We start from the raw sequence: 19759 nt of genomic DNA, 5'->3' as shown, positions 1-19759 counted from the left end.
GGCGGGTCGTGTGTGAAGCGGAGCAATGTTAGCACAAACTCTGAAACTCGGCACGGCCACGGTCCGGAGCAGGAAAGCTTGAGGTTGCCAATAGACTCATCGCATTCCGTGCATCGTCTCGGAAGTCTCGCGGGGCTCCCCAGACCAAAGCTAAGTATTTGGGAAACGCATTGTGATTACATGCCTACGGAATGGTGTTGGGAGTGAGTTACTGCTGGTCATTTACTGTCTGGGAGGTCCCAAGGGGCTCCCAGACCTAAGTTAAGTGTAGCACATTCATTTCATGTACTGCTGGGCGAAGCTTGTGTTTGTGTGTCAAGTTACCCTTACATCCTGAATACTGTTACCTCGTAATTTGAGGCGTTCTAGCATACTGCTGTGCAACGGAATATCCACAGACAAAATGAAACATGATATGCCACGTTGAATTGTTTGTTAATCTTCACTAGTGCAGTGAACTAGTGGGAAAGTATCATTTATGTTTGTATGAGGCTTCTGCTGCCCGAAGGGCCATGTGTACTGTCTAATCATTATGTGCGTCTTCATCATATTGCTTGCTTGTATGTTTTCTGGTGAACCTGCAGGGTTGGATCCAGACGTACTGCGCGCTCACACATACAAAAAAGTAAAGGGTTTTAAGTAAGTTCGGTTTTATCCAAATTTTGTATTATGAGTTCACAACAGGGTTTGCTTCATTGAATTAATTTCATTCAATTATTATTTTCCAGATTTGTGCTCAGCATTCACAACAGAATTTGCTTCATTGAATTAATTTCATTCAATTGTTCTTTTCCATATTTGTGCTCATGTTGCGATCATAAGGCATGAAAATTTGTTCGTACATAGGCTAGCCAGATCCCGACACGTGTTTCCCAGTTAGTTCAGTATAACGGTTCTTCAGGGGTGTGATGGCTAGTTAGTTTGACATGAAATTTAATTGAAATACTATGTTTCGTTGCTATTTTCTTTCGGGTTTCTCAAATTCACCTATACATCAAGAAAGTAATATTTGTTTAATTAGAACTTTCGGGTCTCTTAGGCAAACACAGCGTATTAATAATGTTGCAAAGATATACACTTACGGCATCTGAGTTTTCTAAGTCACTCCTTTCTTAGATCCTGAACGTTCGTATGAAACGGTTACATATTCTGTAACGAGATAGGGGCAGCGTGCAAGGCATCCGCGTTTTCTCTCGTTCGATTTACATCGAAATGCATGTAATTTTCAGTTCCTATCTACTCAATATGATTTGAAATTCTTATCCCGTTATTTCTTCAAAACTAAAACGGTGTGATTGCCTTATGCGGTATTATGCAGCTCAATTGGCACATTGGTTTGTGTACTTAAAGTTCATTGAGAAGACTGTGTACCTCACGTGATCTAATCACGTGGTTTTTGTGTATCGTCCGTATGCTGGGACATTTTAATTCGTTCCCTTATTTTACGAGTGGCCTCCTGGGTGCGCCATATTGAAATTGATAGTTCTACCGAAACACGCTGTGTTTAGCCTTCGGGAGCCTAACGTTCAGTGTTAATACTATAACATATGTTTTTTTGGAATTGTTAGCTATTTGTTACGCAATAGTTTTTTGATTGGAGGCAGAGATCAAAATAATAGTGTTTTCACTTGAAATTAATCGAATGGGTGGGTTCCCTGAGATATATTGTACATTATACTATGTCAATTAAGAACAATTTCAAATGGTACAACAAATATTAGATCATGTGCAGTCATAATTTCTACATGGTGCATTGGAGTAAATAATGTAAAAACAGAGGTGTCATGTTGCCGTGATAGTTAAACTCACACTACACAGCCCCTAAATTGTTGTTTCGTGACGTGATTTATAAGAAATGATGTAGTTCTTGGTCCACGTTTAAACCAGTATATATTGCGTCCATGTTACAAATCCAAAATGCTTCTTTCTTTTGCAGCATGACTTCTATGTTCCCCCCTCTTCTGGGGAGTGTTAGTTTTTCAATGTCATGGCATCTAATTTGTGATATGTCTGCTCCTGGATGTTCTACATGAAAATGTAGGGCCAATGGCGATTTTAAGTCTTTATTTTTAATTGATCTTATGTGTTCTCCAAATATAGTTTTCAATTTTCTGATCGTGCTGCCGATATATATCTTGTTGCATGTGCAAATTATCACATAGATCACTTTTTTGCTGTTGCAGTTGATTAGTTCATTAATTTTGGTCTTATTTCCATCTGGTTTGACAAAGTACTTTTTCTCATTGCACATGAACAGACATATTGAGCAGTTATTGCATTGTAAATTCCCTTTTGTTGGCTTTTTCAGCCATGTTTCTCTATTGTGTCTTGCCATGCTAATATATTTTTCATACTTTTGGTTGTCAAAATGTGAAGGACTGATCATTTTTTTCAGATTGTTACAATTCCTGAAAACCATGTTTGGTCTTTTGTCTAAGAGGTTACTCATTACCGGATCCGTTAGCAAGATATTCCAATTTTTCTGTAGAATTTTTTTGATCGTCTTGTTGTTTGTACTGTAGGTAGTAATGAATCTAAGTTTATTGTGTTCTGATATTTGATGGGTTTTTCTTTTAGCAATTCAGCTCTTGTTCTTAGTTTGGTTTTCTTCACAGCTTGTTGCAAGTGTTTATTACTGTATCCACAATTCCTGAATTTTTGACTGTTGTGTCTTGATGCTTGGTGCATTCCAATTCTGAGGAACAATTCCTTTTAATTTGGAGTAATTCCCCATATTCTGTATTAACTGTCATGGATGATTGCTGGTTGCATGTAATACACTATTGACTGCTGTACTTTTGGTGTATAAAGTTGTTTTAATCATGTGTTCCTGAATGTAAAGATGGAGATCTAGAAAGTCAATGGCTTGTTGACTATATTTGATGGTAAATTTTAGATTGTAGTTATTATTGTTCAGATATGCATAGTATTCATTCAACTGTTGTTCTGTACCATTCCAGATCATTATATCATCATCAATGTATTTTCCCCAGAAAATGATTCTATTGTTGTCAGTGAAATCCGAATGTTGCCATGCAAATTGGGTTACTTTCTTGAAGTATAGGTGAATTTGAGAAACTCAAAAAGAAAATAGTATTGTTTTTCGGCAAGTGTATTGCTAGTGGTTACATGTTAGATAGGGTAGGGCTCTTTCCCGGTGTTTCCCCGTTCCCATCCAATTTAGGAGCTCCTTACCCTCTCTCCGGTGTTTCTAAATTCCCCTTCCTATCCACAACCTCTCCCTAACCCCTCTTCCCCCCCATTGGCTGCCACGTGGCGACCTGTTTTGTATATCAGGCGCCTGTGCCAACCATGGTGGGAGGGTCGAGTTCATTCGGCTTCCGTGGTTCGGGGGAGAGTGTCAATCTCTCTTCCTTCATGCCAAGTGTGTCTGTGACAGGCAGGATTTGATGATCATGGATGAACACGGATCTCCCTTGCATCTAGTGGCTTTCAACTGCTCAAACACCACTGCCAAATCCTCAACCACAATAAGGGTAAAGTTAAATTGAGGGATCAAGGACATCTGACAAATGATTCTCGCCCACTGGTGTTAGAATATGATGGTTGAGGGTCTTTAGTATTTTTAACGACTATATCGGACCTAACGCATCCCAACTTATTTTGCATCGAGTCTTGAACTTTCTGGCACCACGAAGCATCCTTTATAAGAGAGTTGTTTTGCGACAAAGAGATATTCTCTTGTTCGTTCAGAATTTAAAAAAGTTCTCTAACATCAGACTTGGTGTTCTGAATTCTTAAATTGTGGAAGTTTATCTTAGCTTCCACAATCTCAGATGTGTACAGTTTGGAAGCTGCTTTTTAATCTGTCAGGGATTGAGGAGTTGGATTGGTTTTCCATAGATAGAAAAACTTCATGGATTTCAATTTTTGCAAGTCTAATGAGAACCAAGGTGCAGAGTTGCCTAAAACTGTTTGCTCCAATCAGCAGCTTTGTAAGAAGAATGTCATATGCCAGGCTTTCCATTTCCCAGCCATGCAGTGATTTGTACAGTTGCTATATTGGGCTGTTTTGGGTTATTTTCCCAGCACAGGTGTGCCATTTTGCACACAACTGGGCCACTGAAACTCCATTTGTACAGGGAATTACACGTGTATGTGGGTTTTGGGCGACTTTCAACAGTAGATTTGTTTTTTTAGTCCTCCTGAGACTGTCTCTCGACCCACACTCACCCACCCAACCCACTCTCTCTATACCCACCCACCGTCACTCTCTCTACCCCAACCACCCATATTCTCTCTACCTCCACCCACCCATCGTACCCCCACTCTCTACCCCCACCCAACCACCACCCCCAATCTATCAGCCCCAGCCACCCAGCCAACTCCGAATCGCTCCAAACACAAGCACCCACCCAACCCCCACTCGCTCTAACCCCAACCACCCACTCTATCACCCATCCTACGCCCACTTTGTATACATCTTACCACCCACCCTCCCACGCACTCTCTAGCCACACCCACCCACCCCCCACTCTCTCTACCCCCACCCAACCACCATCCCCACTCTCGACCCCAACCGCCATTCTATCCCCATCCGCCCTGCCCCAATCTCTCTACCCCACCCACCTATTCCCCTCCCTACTCAACCCTACCCCCTCCCTCTATATCCCAACCCACGCACCCTTCCTGTCTCTCTACACACCCTCCCAACCACTCTACCCTCTACCTCTCTCTGTCTAGCCCCACCCAGCCTACTCCTTCTATTCCCCCACCCATCCACATACCCCCTCTTTCTACTCCCTCTCATCCTTTATCTCACACTCTCCCTCTATTTCTTACCCTCTCACCCTTTCTTGCTCATATTTCCTCTTGCGAATTATCGATGGCACCGTCTCAATGACTTACTCCCTTACTCTATTCCCCTTCTCTTTTTCCTGCACACCTGCTTCCCATATTGCACCCTTTTTTTAAACTGTGCACTCTCCTCTTTGCACCCTGGTGCCTATAAATGCAAAATGCAGAGCGCAGCAGTGAACACCAAAACTATTAGGCACTTTATGACATACATTATTCATCGCAATCATATTTATGATGATTGTATCTGCTTACATTCACATGTCGTGCATGTAGTCCGACATCTATTGGTAATCGCAGAATATTGGATTTTTTTTTAGAAGACGAAAAGGGATTTTGAAATGGGCGTGACTGTAACACTATCCCTAACGTGAGTGTAGTGTACCCAAAATCCTTCACGCGTTGAGGTCCTACCGGTTGTTTTTCTTCTGCCGCAAGGCAGACATACAGAATGCGTGAGTGAGTACAGAAGAAAGAAGGTGTAAGATGTCTATATTCTTCTACTCCAAGAGAAGAGGAAGGGTGGGCGCAGGTACAATCATCAGAAATATGATTACGGTGAGTAATGTATGTCTTCTGATGGTTGCGAATCTGCTTAGAATCACATGATGTGCATAGACTAGCGAGCAGTACCAGGAGATGGTGGTGGGGTGTGTGAAGGACTAGTAGCAAAGAGATGTCTTAGCGGTTCTATGTCATTTTCCCGCTTTCTGAAGGTCGCACATAAAAAAAGAATTTGTGCGGCCCCCAGAAAGTGGGAAAAGGACTTGACCGAGGGCCATTTTTTTGTGTAAATTCGGGGGTGAAACCCCCAGAGCCTCCCCATGCTCATTGCCCCCCCACCTACATACACACACATATTTGCACACAGTTATACACACACACACACTCTGACAATTACTTGGCACTGTCAGCGCCTGTGCGCACTCGGGGCAGGGGCGTGACAGTTTGATTTAGAAAGACTGCTCCGTGCGGTCACGGATCAGTCTTCCTAAATCGATTTTTTTTGCTTTCAGAACAAAAAAAAGGTCTTTTGACCTAATTCAGTCTTAGCACTGCTCGTCCCACCTGAGAATCAGACTTGGAGTGTGTGTCTAAGCAGTAGTGTTGGTTGAAAGTATGAACACAACTTCAGGTTGCTGCTTTGCAAATTGAATCTAGAAGAACATTTGCAATGAATGCCATGGTAGCCCCTGTGCCTCGACTAGAGAGAGCTCTAGGTGTAAAGGGTAGATTTCTCTTGGCAAGAGAGTAACACAGTGTGATTCAATTTACAATCCATTTGGAAATAGGTGATTTAGAGGCAGGGTCCCCTTCTCTATCAGCTCCCATAGAGACAAATAACTGGTTAATCATTTTCAGTGGCTTAGTCTTTTCAAGGCAGCATAGGACTGCCCTCCTCACATTTAGTGTATGGAGGCTTCTTTCTGCCAACTTAGTGGGGGTTTGAAAGAAAGTGGTAGGTTCGATTGATTGATTTACATGGAACTTCGAGATGAACATAAGCGCTAAATTTGGGTGTGCGCACAAAACCATCTTGTCTATGTAAATTGTCACAAATGAGTCCTAAACTGAAAAGACCCACAGTTCACTAACTCTCCTTATAGGGGTGATGGCCACTAAAAAGTCTTATAGGAGAGGGCCTTAAGGCTAGCCTTGTGCGTGGGTTCGAAAGGAGGTCCCATTAATCTTGTGAGAACATTCAAGTCCCATCCAGGAGTTGGGTTGGAGATAGGGGGGTGAAGTCTCTTTACCCCTTCAATAAATCTATTCATTTGATTTATTTATTGTGCATTTGTAAGGCACTTATACATCAAGTAAATTGTGTTTCAAAGCACCCATAGGGCAACAGAGAGGGAACATGGGAATGAAAGGCAAATATAACAATAAAAGAGAGAGGCAGTCCTAGTAGGTCTTGTGAGCATTCAGAGTGTGCAAGTGCAGAGAAAGAAAAGAGAAAGGGATGAGGGTGGGCGTAAGTGCTATGATTAACAAGGAGGGAAGTGCTACAGAGTAAGTTGCAAACCGTTAAGTGACTGGCAGAGATCATTTCGTGAGAGTGGCCGACTGACAATAAATACGTGCAGGCCGGTGAAAGCACAGGCCAGTGGGCACCGAAGGCAAGTGCTGGGAGTGGGCAGAGGCTGAAAGCGATATGGGAGGCCAGGACCCAGGTGGACACAAGGGCCCTGGTCACCAATCTCATACATTGTGGGGTTTAGCAAAGGACGGGGTGGGAGGAAGGAGGTGTCATGGAAAGTCTTGAGGAGCTTCCGGAATTTGAGGAGATCCGGCTCAAGATGAAGAGAAAGGGGGAGGATGTTCTATAGGAGGGAGCCAGCCGAGCAAAGAGATCGTCCATCAGCTCGCTGTTTAGCGAATCGCTTGACATGCAGAGAGTTGGTGCCGGAGGAACGTAAAGAGCTAGTTGGAGATAGCGTGGTCCCCAGCCCCAGACAGCCTTATGGATGATGCAGAGGGATTTTAGTTTGACCCTTGCAGCAACCGTGAGCCAGTGGAGGGTTTTTCGGGCTGGATAGATGCTGTCCCTGGGCATGAGGCCAAGGATAAGTCTTGCAGCCTTATTCTGGATTAGCTGGAGGGGCCATAGAGAAGAAGAGGGTATATTAAGGAACAGGATATTGCAGTAGTCTGCCTTAATGACAGCCTTATTGACATGAATTTCCACCATGAAATCTTGCTCTGGGATGGGGTATACACAGACAGTGGCCAGGTAGACCTTTAGGGAATTGAAAACAATTCCTGACTCTAATAAGTGGGTTAGATAAAGGACGGTATCTTTAGAAGAGCAATCATCGTGTTGACGTTGATAGCATTTCACCAGATAAATAAGTGTTTCCACTTATTGGAGTAACAATGTCTGGTGTTGGGTTTTCGTGCTTCCCTGAGTAGGTCCATACATCTCTGAGGTAGTTGGAGGTGTCCAAACTCTATGACTTCAGGAGCCAAGCTACTAAGTTGAGTGTTTGTGTCACGGATGCAGCGTTTCCCCGCTGGTCTTGCGACAGCATGTTGTACGGGCATAGCAGTTTCCTGGGAGGGGTAGACTGACATTCTCATGGGATGGGAGAACCATGGCTGCCGAGCCCACATTGGTGCTACCAGGATCATTGTGACTTGTTCCTGGTGCATCTTGTGCATTTTCCTTTTGAGAAGGGTAATCGGGGGAGTCGGGAAGGGCGGTCAAATCTCCCAGACCATGTAATCCAGAGACTGTTCCCTTTGGAGCGTTTCTGTGGGTACCTGGATGCGTGATCTTGGCATTGGGCGTTCCCCAGAGTCGCAAACAAGTCGATGTCTGGAAAACCCCACTCTGCAAAGACGTTGTGTAGAATGTGCTCTTACAAGTGTCACTCGTGCTCTACGGGTAGCTCGAAGTCTCTGCTGAGCACGTCTGCCAGGAGACTGTGTTCCCCCGGAACATGTTGTGAGAGAAGGAACATGTTGTGTTTGAGTGCCCACTTCCAGATGTTCTGGGACAGTTTAGATAGCCCTAAAAGTGAGTGCCCCCCTGCTTGTTCAGGTAGTACTGTCTGTAGGACAATAACTGTTTTCCCCTGTAGATGTGCTTGGAAGGCTTTGAACACTGCAAGCAGTTCCAAGAGATTGATGTGATTGGATGCTACTAATGGGGACTGCTGTGTGCTGCCTGTTGAAGGAGGTGAGCTCCCTACCCTGACAGAGATGCGTCCAGGGCCAGAGTGGCTTCTACTGTGGGGGTGGTAAAGGTTTTCCCCTGCAGAAGGTTTTTCCTTGACCAACACTGCAGAGACTGAACGAGGGCTGTCGAGACAACCACTAGATCATCCGATTGGCCATTGGCCTGACACCATTGGCTCGATAGCCACTCCTGTACGGGGCGCATGCGCAGACGAGCGTGTGAAACTAGGAAGCCGCAGGACGCCATCATCCCCAAAAGCTGCATGGCATTGCATACCGTTACCCAGCGACGGGCTACATAATGAGGGATCTGGAACAGCATGTTTGGAACCCTCTCGTTGGAGGGGAAGACAAGCCCATCTCCTGTCCGAATTAGGGACCCCAGAAACTGTTTGACGTGGCTGGGGATCAGATTTTACTTCTTCCTGTTGATAGAGATCCCTAGATTGAATATGAGATCTACTGTCCTCTGGGTATTATCCAGACATGTTCGGTACAAGTCTCCGGTTATGAGCTAGTCGTCGGGATACATGGGGATGGACTGCCTGCGCAGGTGAGCTGCTGCTAACGGTAGTACCTTTATAAACATCCTCGGGGCTGAGGCAATGCCGAAGGGGAGAACCATGAACTGATAGTGCGTGTCCTCTATCTTGAATCTGAGGTACTTTCTGTGCGCTGGCAAGATTGAAATATGAAAGTATGCATCTTTCATGTCCAATGTGGTCATGTAGTCCCCCTGCCACAGCAGTGGGATTATTTCCTGAAGAGCTGTCATCCTAACTTTTGTGGTTTGACATATTTGTTCGCAGGACGCAGATCTTAAACAAGGCGCATGGTTAGATCCTATTTGGGTACAAGGAAGTATATTGAATAAATACCCTTGTTTATCTGGAGATTAGGGACGACGTCGAAGGCGCCCTTTTCCAGCAGGACCTATACTTTGTCCAACATGATACGCAGATGGTCTGATGACAGTTGTCTGCTTCCAAGTGCATGGTAGCAGGGAGGCCGGAAGAACTCGATGCAATACCCGTGGCGACATACCCACTGATCTGATGTGATTCCCTCCCACAGGTGGGTAAAAGATGTTAAACCTCCCCCGACCTGGGAAATGTGGGAGGAGACCCGTACCACCAAGTCATTGGAGGTGGAGGCTGGGGAGCCTCTGGAAGCAGAGTTTCTACCTCTGCCTTTTCCTAGCAGAAACCCAGTTTGTTGTGTAGATTGAAAACCACAGCAGGAGCCCTCTCTGGAAGCCCAGTTGGATCTCCCCGAGCCATACCGTCCTTGTTGAGAGCGGGAGAAAGACTGCCCGTGAAAGGGCCGGCGGGTGTTGAAACCTCCTCGCTGGACGAAGGGCTTGGCTGAGGTCTGATTGAGCGATTTTAAAGTCTCATGCTCCTTCTTGGCAGTTTCCAAGGCCTCATCGACCGCTTACCCGAAACTTCTTCAGCCAGGCATGACCCTTGAGAAGGGTCCCCTGGGCAAGACACGTCTGCAGTTACGGCTGAGTCCAAGGTATTTTTAAGAATATTCTGGGTGACTTGCCGCCACTCTGAAACCACTGCTAAAAGGCGGGTGCAAGTGGGTTCTGGGACATCTTAGAGTTCGTCTTGGAGGAGAGGCCACTGAAGGTCACTGTAGCTTGCTAGATATTGTTGGCAATCTGAGTGGAAAAAGCAGCAGAGGTGGTGACACGGTTGCCAGGGGCATACAATTTCTTGCAGTCCTTGTTGGGAGGAGATTCTGACGAGGACAATGGTACCCCCGCCCTTGTCTATGTAGTAGTGATGATCAGGGAGTCCGGAATGACGTGGCCCCTGATGTACAGCGGGTCTGAAGGAGCCTGGCGGAATGTTTTCTCCACACAGGGATTGGCCGCACGTGTGAGTGAGCCTGTGAGCAATTTGTGGGCCAGGCGTTTCTTTATTGAGTTAAACAAAAGGATAGCTTGGCCGACCAGGGTCCTTTCCTTCAGGATACGTTCCATGAAGTCTGAGTCAGGGACGGCTTCCTGCGTGGTAATCTTCAGGTGATCAGCAGTCTTCTTTAGAAAGTTATTGAACAGCATCTGGCCGTCGACAGGTGACGAGTCCCTGGATTAGGTGACAGGAGGAGCATCCAGAAAAAGTTTTCAAGGGTCAGGGTCATGTGAGGAGTGGTATGCCACGTGCCCTGGTCATCCACAGGGTTCTGGTCCGTGTCCTGATAAGTAGGATCCTGACCGACCTGGTTAGAGCTCTGGACCTAGAAAATGTCCTGGTTAGGGTCATCTGCGTCATCCAGAAAAACATCTACCTGGGGGTCCTGATGGGATTCCTCCAGGGATGAGAATTGGCACCTGGGAAGTGGAGCCTCTGTGACTTTGGAGAGACAGGACAGGAATCAACAGGCCTATGTCCTTTTAAAATGTCATCAAAGTGGCCTGAGAAATCAATTAACTCGGCCATCTGGTTCATACAAGCTTCAAACCTGTCCCTGGCCCATCCATCCACCCAGAGGAGTCTGAAGGATCTGGAGCTGGGTGCTGATTCGCCTTAGAAAGAGGTGAACAGGCTGTAGAATAGTCTTCAGGCAAATTAAAGGTTTTGTTACGGTCCGGAATGTGCAAATCAGCTGTAGAAAGCTTCACCGCAAGCTTTGGAGTGTTTTTGACAAGTGGACCTGTTTCGGCGTGTCTTTCAACGCTACCCTGTCTTTTGGCACTACCGCATCGGAGGCCATAGATTTAGTTGGGGTGCCTGCTAAAGAGTAAGAATTAGCGCCATGTATAGGCTGCGCAGGCGGCAGCACACAGGGAGCTGAACCGTGAGGTTCGGAAGGTCCTGCTGGGGATTTCATCGGTCTGTGGGCGTAGAAACTTTCCTTGATGGATCTGCCAGCGAGAGTTTAGGGGTTGTGTGCGTTCGAGCAGATGGTGCGTGTGTCCCTGTTGGAGGGGTGTGACTTCCCCATAGGACTGCCAGCTGCATGCTTGTTGGGCCAGGGACGGACACGTGGGAGCTTCAGGGCTCCACAGTTCGGTCAACGGCCTTCGAATCGGAGCTGCGGCTGCTGACAGACTTCTCGCCTGAGGTGCAGGCGGGGGAGTGACTCTCGACTTGCATTGCATAGGCAGCCCACTGTTTCGCACACCTATCTTTCAGGGTATTAGGCCGAAAGAGTTTGCAGGCTTTACAGTGACGCGCGTCGTGATCACGAGGGAGACACTGATTGCATCAGTGATGGGTGTCTCCCCAAGGGAATTTGCTGCTGTAAAACGGGCAGAATTTAAAAGGCGTCCTCTCCATAGCAGAGGGAAATGGCAGCCAGACCAAAGGAAAGGGGGCAGAATGGATAAAGTAAAGGCATTCTCAAGAGAAGTCCGTACGAACAGAGACCCACTTTCCCACTGTAAAGGCCGGGCCAGAGGGCCAAGGCCACATGGAAAATAGTCGCTGAGCAGTCAAGGATAGATTGTTGGTGGACAGGATTAGGCGTCAAACAGCCGTTGAATAGTCGTCGAAGGCAAGCAAACCACAGAAGAACAGGAATCAACAATATAAAACTCTTAAGAGCTCTGCATTATGTGCGACCGACTAGTTAGGCAGAAATAAACAATCTGGTGGGACCTTGAATCGTGAAGGATTTTGGGCACACTACATGTCACATTAGGGTTAGTGTTAAAGTCACGCCCAAGTCGATGCCCTTTTCGATATTCAAAAATAAGATGCAATAATACGTAATTACCACTGTATATCAGACTATATGCACAGCATGTGATACTAAGCAGATCCACAAGCATCAGAAATATATCTCCTGTTTCCGTAGCTTTAAGAAGTTTGTCTGGTAGGCTCCACTTTTCTTGACTGCAACTTTGATTATTTTTTTTACCACATTTCTTTTACCATAAACTAGAGATGGTAGGTCTGGGTTTTATATATATTGGTGGGAAATATTGGGGAAGAGAGGGGCCAGAGCATCTCCCCCCACTTTCTCTGTGATAAAAAAAAGTGGTAATATCGTCCCAAAATTGACAAAGTTGGATTCGGCCAAAAAAATGCGAGTAAACCTCATAGATCTGATTGGCTGGCTATATATGCGTGCACTCACTCACCTTCTTCCTTTTCTTGCAAGTTTTCCATGCAGTCATTTGGCTATGTGTGGAAGGTAGCGGACTTATGCTTCTTAAGTTGAGACATGTGTAGGCAGTGCTTTCTAAATCCTTGAACCGTTCTTCATTTACAGCATCCACTAGCTGAGTAAGAGATGCTTCTACGAACATGAGTAAAAAAAACAAGCATCAATACAAATGTACACAAATGCAAAAACAATAGAAGTTAGTCGGCTTTCAATTCTGCATTCTTATAATATTCAACCCAGCCAGATGATGGATACCATCCTAGCTGGCTGTAACAAGAGCAGCATTAGTGTGTAACAAACACATGATGGTGTAAATGCCAGTAAGACATTATAGATTCAAGAATATCTATTTGATTATTGTTATTGTGAATGTCTTTTCCCATCTCCGTGTATTCTATTGTGTTTAAATGGTGCAATATATTTTAGACCATACATTCCCACACAAAAGTGGAAACATACCAGTGAATCGAAATCTCCTACTTCTCTTCCAAATATTTCCAAAGTTTATCCAATCCAAGGGTTCCAACATTAAACAACCACTTGATCCTCATCAAAGTTCACAGAGCTTACATAGAGCTGACAAGAGAACAGATTTGGTAAAGCTCTATCGTGCTGAGATCAAACTAGAAGATTAGCCTACAAATGTGGATCCATACAATCTGGATTTTCAACCTATCAAGGAAGAAATACCTTGTGTGAGGCAAGTAAAACATACCTAAACAGTGAAGCAGGCAATCTGATTCACATTTGTTTGTTGGTCTCTGCTGTAAAAAAACGGACTTCCGTAGTACTCTTTAAGGCGTTCGGGAGTCGTTATGTGTAGACATACACTTGGGTAGCTCCGTGTCACCAAATTCTGGTAATTTGTGCAGTGGAGTGCAAATCAAAAGGCAGTATACAAGCGTGTATGCTGCCTTTTGCCATACAATTTTCCACTCAGCTGTGCAAAATGAGTAAACTCTGCCATTTATTTGTAAACGCTGCCTGCCGTGGCAGACAGAATTTACAATGGATCCCTCTGAGGCTCATTAGTGCATTAAGCCGGCCGGATCGATAGGGTTCCCCATCATTTGCGCCAGCATCCATTTTCATGTTGGTGCAAAGGCTGGGGCATTTGTATGGCTGAGAAGAAGAAAGGCGGTGTAAACGTTCTGCCCTTCCTCTCCGCCAATCAAATGGACTAAAATGGACTAAAATGAACCATGTCGTTTATGGATGGCGTAAATGCCTTTCGCAAGGCTTTTACGCCCTTCATTTACATTATTGTTCATTAGTAAATGAGCTCCATGGTGTCTTTGCCGGTCCTGCTTTTTTTGCTTCCAATTGCAGGCTGGGACTTGCAGTTTCTTTTTTCCCACTGCAAGGGTGGGCCTACAAGTCCCAGTGCAGTGCAGAAAAAAACACTGGACTGGCTCAAAGATTGCGCATGGAACTGGGAAACTTGGCAGCTATGAGCCCTGCCCAGAGGAGGCCTAAGCGGGTCCCCATCTCTCCCTCAAAGAAAAAGCTCTATCACGCACAGGACCAGAGCTCCAGGATGGACAGGGGTGCTGCCCCTGCCCCAGGCGCCTGCCTCCCATGCTCGTTGGCTGCCCCCCTGCCCAGTGGAGGACCCAGTGCATCCCAGTGAGGGCCATGTCCCTACCTGGAGGGAAGAGCTCTAACAGACCCTGCCAGAGCTCCAGGATGTCCAGGTGTGATGCCCTCTCCTTTGGGAGCCTGCCTCGCATGTGGGTCGACCGCCCGCAAGCCCAGCAGCAGTCCCCGGGAGCCCCGGCAGGGTCTCAATACCTGCCTGGAGGGAAAAGCTCTGTCGCCCATCCCCCTGCCCAGCTGAAGTCAAAGGGGGCCTGCTGTTCTTTTGCCAGGGTGCTGTGGGGCCATCCCGCCTGGGGCCAGTTGAATGCATTGCACTGCCAGATGGCCGCTCTCTGAGCCTGGCCATCTGGTAGTTGGCCATAGGAATGAAGGGAAGAACCAGATGGCCAGCCTTCTCTGGAAGCCCAGATGGACGCCAAGTTGAAACTTTTCTCCAATTTGGTCTATCAGGAGGCTGAACAATTTTGCCCAGACCTCCCCCTCGGTCACCCAGGGTACACATATTACAAGAAAGCTTAGTTGCCTTCCTCTGGCTTACTGCAGATCATGTGCATGGGGGTCCTGCCTGCACTCCACTTGGTTCTTGCTGCCCATCACAGGCTCATTGGAGAAAGCACTGCATCCCGGTCAGTGCTACATGATGGCTGGGGGTGCTACCCCCTCCCTCGGGTCCCTGGCTGGCACGTGGGCTCATGATACGCCTGCCCAGCGGCTAGAGCTCCAGGAAGGAACGCTGTGCTGCCCTCTCGCTTTGGCAACTGCCTTGCATGTGGGTCGACCATTCACCTGATCAGCGGCAGACTCAGGGCGCCTTGGCAGGGTCCCCATCCCTCTCTGGAGGGAAACGCTTTATCGCTCCTCAGCGAGAGCTCCAGTGCTGCCCGTCGGCACTTGCCTTGCACATGGGTTGGCTGTGCCCCCTGCCTGGCGGGGCCAGCTGGTTGTTTGCAAGGTGGCCAAAGGCCTTCCCGCCCACGCCCATTGGAATGCATTGCACTACCAGATGCCCCCTATCCGAGCTTGGCCACAGGAATGAATGGCAGGACCAGATGGCCAGCCTACTCTGGAAGTCCGGATGGGCGTCAATTTGAAATGTTTGTCCAGTTGGGTCTATAAGGATGCTGGACACTTTAGCTAAAACCTCCCCCTTTGACACCCAGGGCACACAGATTACAAGAAAGTTTACTCACCTTCCCACGGATTACTTTAGACCGTGTGTATGGGTCCTATCTGTGCTCCACTTGGTTTTGGGGAAAAAAAGCCTTTGGTGCTTTTCCAAGAGACCAACTTTCTTCTGGGCAGCAGGGTGCCTGGCCGACAAAAGTACCTCAACTGACTTGCACGTGGACGGCAGGGCGGCCTCCCCATGTGCCTCCTCGCACTCCACCAGATAGATTTGGCACTCTTGGTCCACCTAGGATTGGACTGCTCGGCAAGCCTCGGCTGTTATTTCAAGCAACATGAAACAACAGCATTGTACTGCCCAAGGCAGAATGGAATGGTGAAGGGGTTCAATAGAATAGAATTCTGAAAGAGTGTCTTCAGTTAGCTCGGATGCCGAATTTAGATTCCACACTCCACTAAAGGGATCTCGACATTTGTAGCATTAAGGGGTATGTGCCTGTATGTGAATTGATGCCAGGATGGCTGGGTACTTCCGAAGGTTGGAAGAGAAGAGTTCATCGATAGGACTGAAGTGCCAGGAGAGCTACAAACAGTGGTTCGAAGGGAGGAGGGGAGTATGCATGGCTCTGTTTAAAGTTGGAGATAAGCTACGAGAGAGGAACCCAAAAGTGAGGGGAGAGGAGTTCTGTACCGGTCTTCTCCAAAAAGGATTGTGGTGATCATTGGAAAAGTGGTAGTGGCAAGAAATGAGTCAGTGGCAACTGGTTAAGTGCCATGAGGCAGAGGGGAAGGATGATGATGATGGTAGGAGAAGGATCATTGTGGAAGAAGGGCTGGGTGATGTTGGATATGGCCAACAGAAGTGTTCATGGAACTGAGTGACGGAATTGGAGGGAGGCGTTGTTGTGATTCCTGAGGGCAGCATGAGTGGGATGGCTGGAATGCGACGATCGAGCGAGAAGCCAGGGGAGTTAGGCAGCAAAAAGATTAAGTGTGAACCTTCCTTACTTGGAGTTGACGAGCTGAAGTCAGGTCTGGAGTCAAGGGGGGAACAGAATGGGAATGAAGGAAGAAGAGAACAAGAGGAATGGTTATGGTGTATGCCATCTAGATTTAGGGATTGTGTGCTAAATCTGTTTGGTTAAGGGGGAAGGTGTGTAGCGGCGCCCAGCAATATGTTACGCCAGTGGTTGCCCAACTCACTCTCCGGCTGATGTCTGGCTGTGCCTCCAGGGAAGCCATATTCTAGTAACAAATGTTCAAACTGATGTCGAATAGAAATGTCCAATCCTAATTTATACGAGTCCTTTAGCCTTCAGTCTACAACCTAAGATACAACAAAAGAATTTTGAAAGTCTGACAACAAAATGTGTTTATAAACCTACCTCTTCAAAACCCATCCTTACTTTATAAACCGAACATATATCAAATGTTTTCCTCATGGTTCTTCCTTCTGCAGGATCTCTGACCAGCACAAATGTGTTAGTCCTCTCCATATCCTCTTGTTCCTTTAGCATGTCAACCTTCTCTCCATGGCTCGGAATCTCAGATTTAACCCAGTTCTCTCCACAACCTTGGAATTTGAGGGTTCTCGTGGGTCTCTCCATGATTTTAGATTCTGTCGGGCTCCTCTCCGGTGTCGCCATGACCTTGGATTCTGTCAGGTCTCTTCACAACCTTGGATTGTCTAATCACAATACTCTTGACAGTAATTGGTGTTTCTCTTCCTAATAGGACAGATGCTTTTCTCACCATATTCCCAGGGCTTCTTATAAAACTTCCTCAAGGAAGTGCCTCGCTCTCAGGTCTAATCTCTTGGACCTCTGATATCAAGGTTTGTGAGTGGGACCTCTACCTATGTTCCACTCACAAATATTGGTCAAAAGCAAAGACATGATGGTGGCACTTCCTTGAAGAAGTTGCAGAAGAAAGCCTCTTCTTAGGGCCATTCTTCCACACAGCTCCAGATCTTCAGGTTGGAACTCTGGCTTATCCTTGATAAAGAAACTGTTGCACCCTTGATAGAACATGCACTATCTATCCCAGGGCAGTGGCTTCCCTGTACAACTAGGGAGCAGATGAAAGCAACTCAAAGTTGTTTCATTCTACGCATTTTATTGGCATGTTTCCACCTAATATTGTAAAGCTGGGACAGTGGCCGATTCCATAAAATATACCAGGAGTGGTCCCTCTATTGTGTGATTTGTTGAAAGTGCTGTGATTGGTTAGTTTTTTATAATGTTTCATTTGAACTTTAGGGTTATTATCTTCCTTTGGTAATCGGTCAGTTCTTAACTGATGTTTAAATTGGGTAACAGTCGGTGATATGCCTTTAAACCAGGACTTTGTGTCATTTTGGATTTGCAAATGTGAGTCAACGCGCTTCCTAGTTTTCTGCAGTGCTCAGAAAACTCACAAAGAGCAGAGCCTGGTGTTTGAGCAGACCATGTGTGTCCTGGTTCTCACATGGAAAGTAAAGAATTTGACTGGGCCTCTCGCCGTTTGTTTTCCCTCCACTTTTGATGTTTCGCAAACTTCAACAGATCGACTCTCCTTCCTTGGGCAAGTGTCATGCGACGTGTGCAAGAAATAGTGCAGCTATACGCAGTGCAACACTCACCTGCAGTCCCTTCGAGGGGCTAGCACCTCTACCCATATTGGCACCTTCAGAATAGAAGACACAGGATACACAGTCTGCGTCATCAGGATCGGCGTTCCGCGCCCACGACCATCGCCATTACCTCCTGACTATGCATGCTCCGGAGACAGAATGCCTGACTCTGCGTCTGTGCACAACTCTCATTTCCCAGGCAAATGTTGCTGCTGTTATCCAGCCTCATTTCGTTGGCCGTAGTCTATAAAACCCAGCTGCCCACAATAGTCCTTGTGTCTTAACGCAGTAGTGATACCTGGGTTCTGGCTTACGTTGGCCAGCCTGTTCCCTCTCTTGCTACACCATTACTTCTGCCTACCTTGTTCTGCTGTCCCAATCCATGCCTTGTGGTTCCTTGCCAGCTCCCCTCCTTTTCTCTGCCCTTGCCCTGGGGATATTCTCCTTCCTCTAGTGTGGTATTTTGGGATGCACTCTTTCCTGTATCTTGCCTGCATCGCAGCCTTTTATCCCGCTTCTTGGATCCTGCTGGACAGCTGTGAAGTCACCTTGGACCTCCCAGATCAGTGCTTGCACTATCACTACACTATGCAAATTCTGAGAGGTTGTCCGGTGGTGTAGGGAGCAGGTATCGATCCATCCCTGGGTATCAACCTCCATTGCGTGATTCAGGTCTGGTTCTCTGCAGTGCCTCTTCAACCAGAAAAGAGCAACATTCTGGACCCCACCAAAGCAGGAGCCCAGCGCAGGCGAGACACGCAGCTTGACAACAAGCCTGGTACAGTGAAACACAGAAGTTTAACATCATGGCACTCATTACCTCTCTTATGGGCGTTTGATGCTACTCACGCTGCCCTCATGACTCCGCTCATAATTCCAGAATGCCCCTGGCAAAATGTAGGTTATCTCACCTGTCCATTCAGCAGGCTCCCTCTGGACAAATGGTATGCAAACATCCTCATTTGACAACTTCTCCAGGTTGCCTGAGGTAAATTGTGTTGATCATGACCGTCATCAACCTTCATCTCCTTCCTCAGGAAGATATCAAATGGTAGGGGAGGCAAGAATTGATTGTGAATGACAATGGGGTCCAACTAGTTTCTCACAAGATGAAGTTCCTAAAGGACATGGGGATCAGACAGCAAACAGTAGCTCTCTACCACCCCAGGCCAATGTCCTGGTTGAAATATTTAACTGAGTGCTGAAGGACAGCATAAAAACCGCCGTGCAAAATAGCTCTCAGGTAGAGGATGTGGTAGGTGATGTCCCTGAGATGCACAGGAACACTCTAACACTATCACTGAGGTCCATCCCTTCGTGATTATGAATAGAATAAAGACCACAACCCAAATTAGGGCTTGGTGGTGGTTAGTCAGGGAAGCAAGCATGAACCTTTCTTCACGACCTTGACTTTATCAAGGAAAGTCTCTGAGAAGCAAGCTAATGATAAGGCCTGCTCTGCTGCCAGGAAGGAGGTCAGGGCACTTGACTTCTAAGCGGGCCCTCTGGCATGGATCATGCGCCTCACCAAAATAAAGAAAGGACTATCCAAATTTAATAAACCAGTCATATAAATCCTGAGGAGAGCAGTCCGCATAGCAGATGGCAATATCTGGAATATCGATAGAGTGGCCATTACACTCCCAACACATTGACTCCTCACCCAGAAAGAGGAGGCAGAGCTCTGTCAAAGCAGGTTTCACTTGAGCTGGCCACCTATAGAAAACTACCCAACCACGGTCCATTGAAGCAGGGCCTCTGCGATGTTGGAGGAGGCAGAGGAAAGACATTTCGGAGCCATGG

At 46.7% G+C, this 19759-nt stretch overlaps 1 protein-coding gene across 6 annotated transcripts in view; it reads right to left on the bottom strand.

Annotated features, from left to right (window-relative positions):
- ACD (ACD shelterin complex subunit and telomerase recruitment factor) overlaps positions 1-19759 on the bottom strand; it is a 1158043-nt gene that overhangs the window by 558174 nt on the left and 580110 nt on the right. For all 6 annotated transcript variants that reach the window (XM_069613510.1, XM_069613508.1, XM_069613512.1 and 3 more), the window contains one exon: positions 12596-12753. In XM_069613510.1, coding sequence (XP_069469611.1) covers positions 12596-12753 — 158 coding nt within the window. The remainder of the gene's footprint in view (positions 1-12595; positions 12754-19759) is intronic.

The sequence above is a fragment of the Ambystoma mexicanum genome, chromosome 5p (genome assembly GCF_040938575.1).
Source record: "Ambystoma mexicanum isolate Mex_15411 chromosome 5p, UKY_AmexF1_1, whole genome shotgun sequence".
NCBI lineage: Eukaryota > Metazoa > Chordata > Amphibia > Caudata > Ambystomatidae > Ambystoma > Ambystoma mexicanum.
Note: the sequence above shows the minus strand (reverse complement) of the source record. Positions and strands in the feature narration are given on the sequence as shown.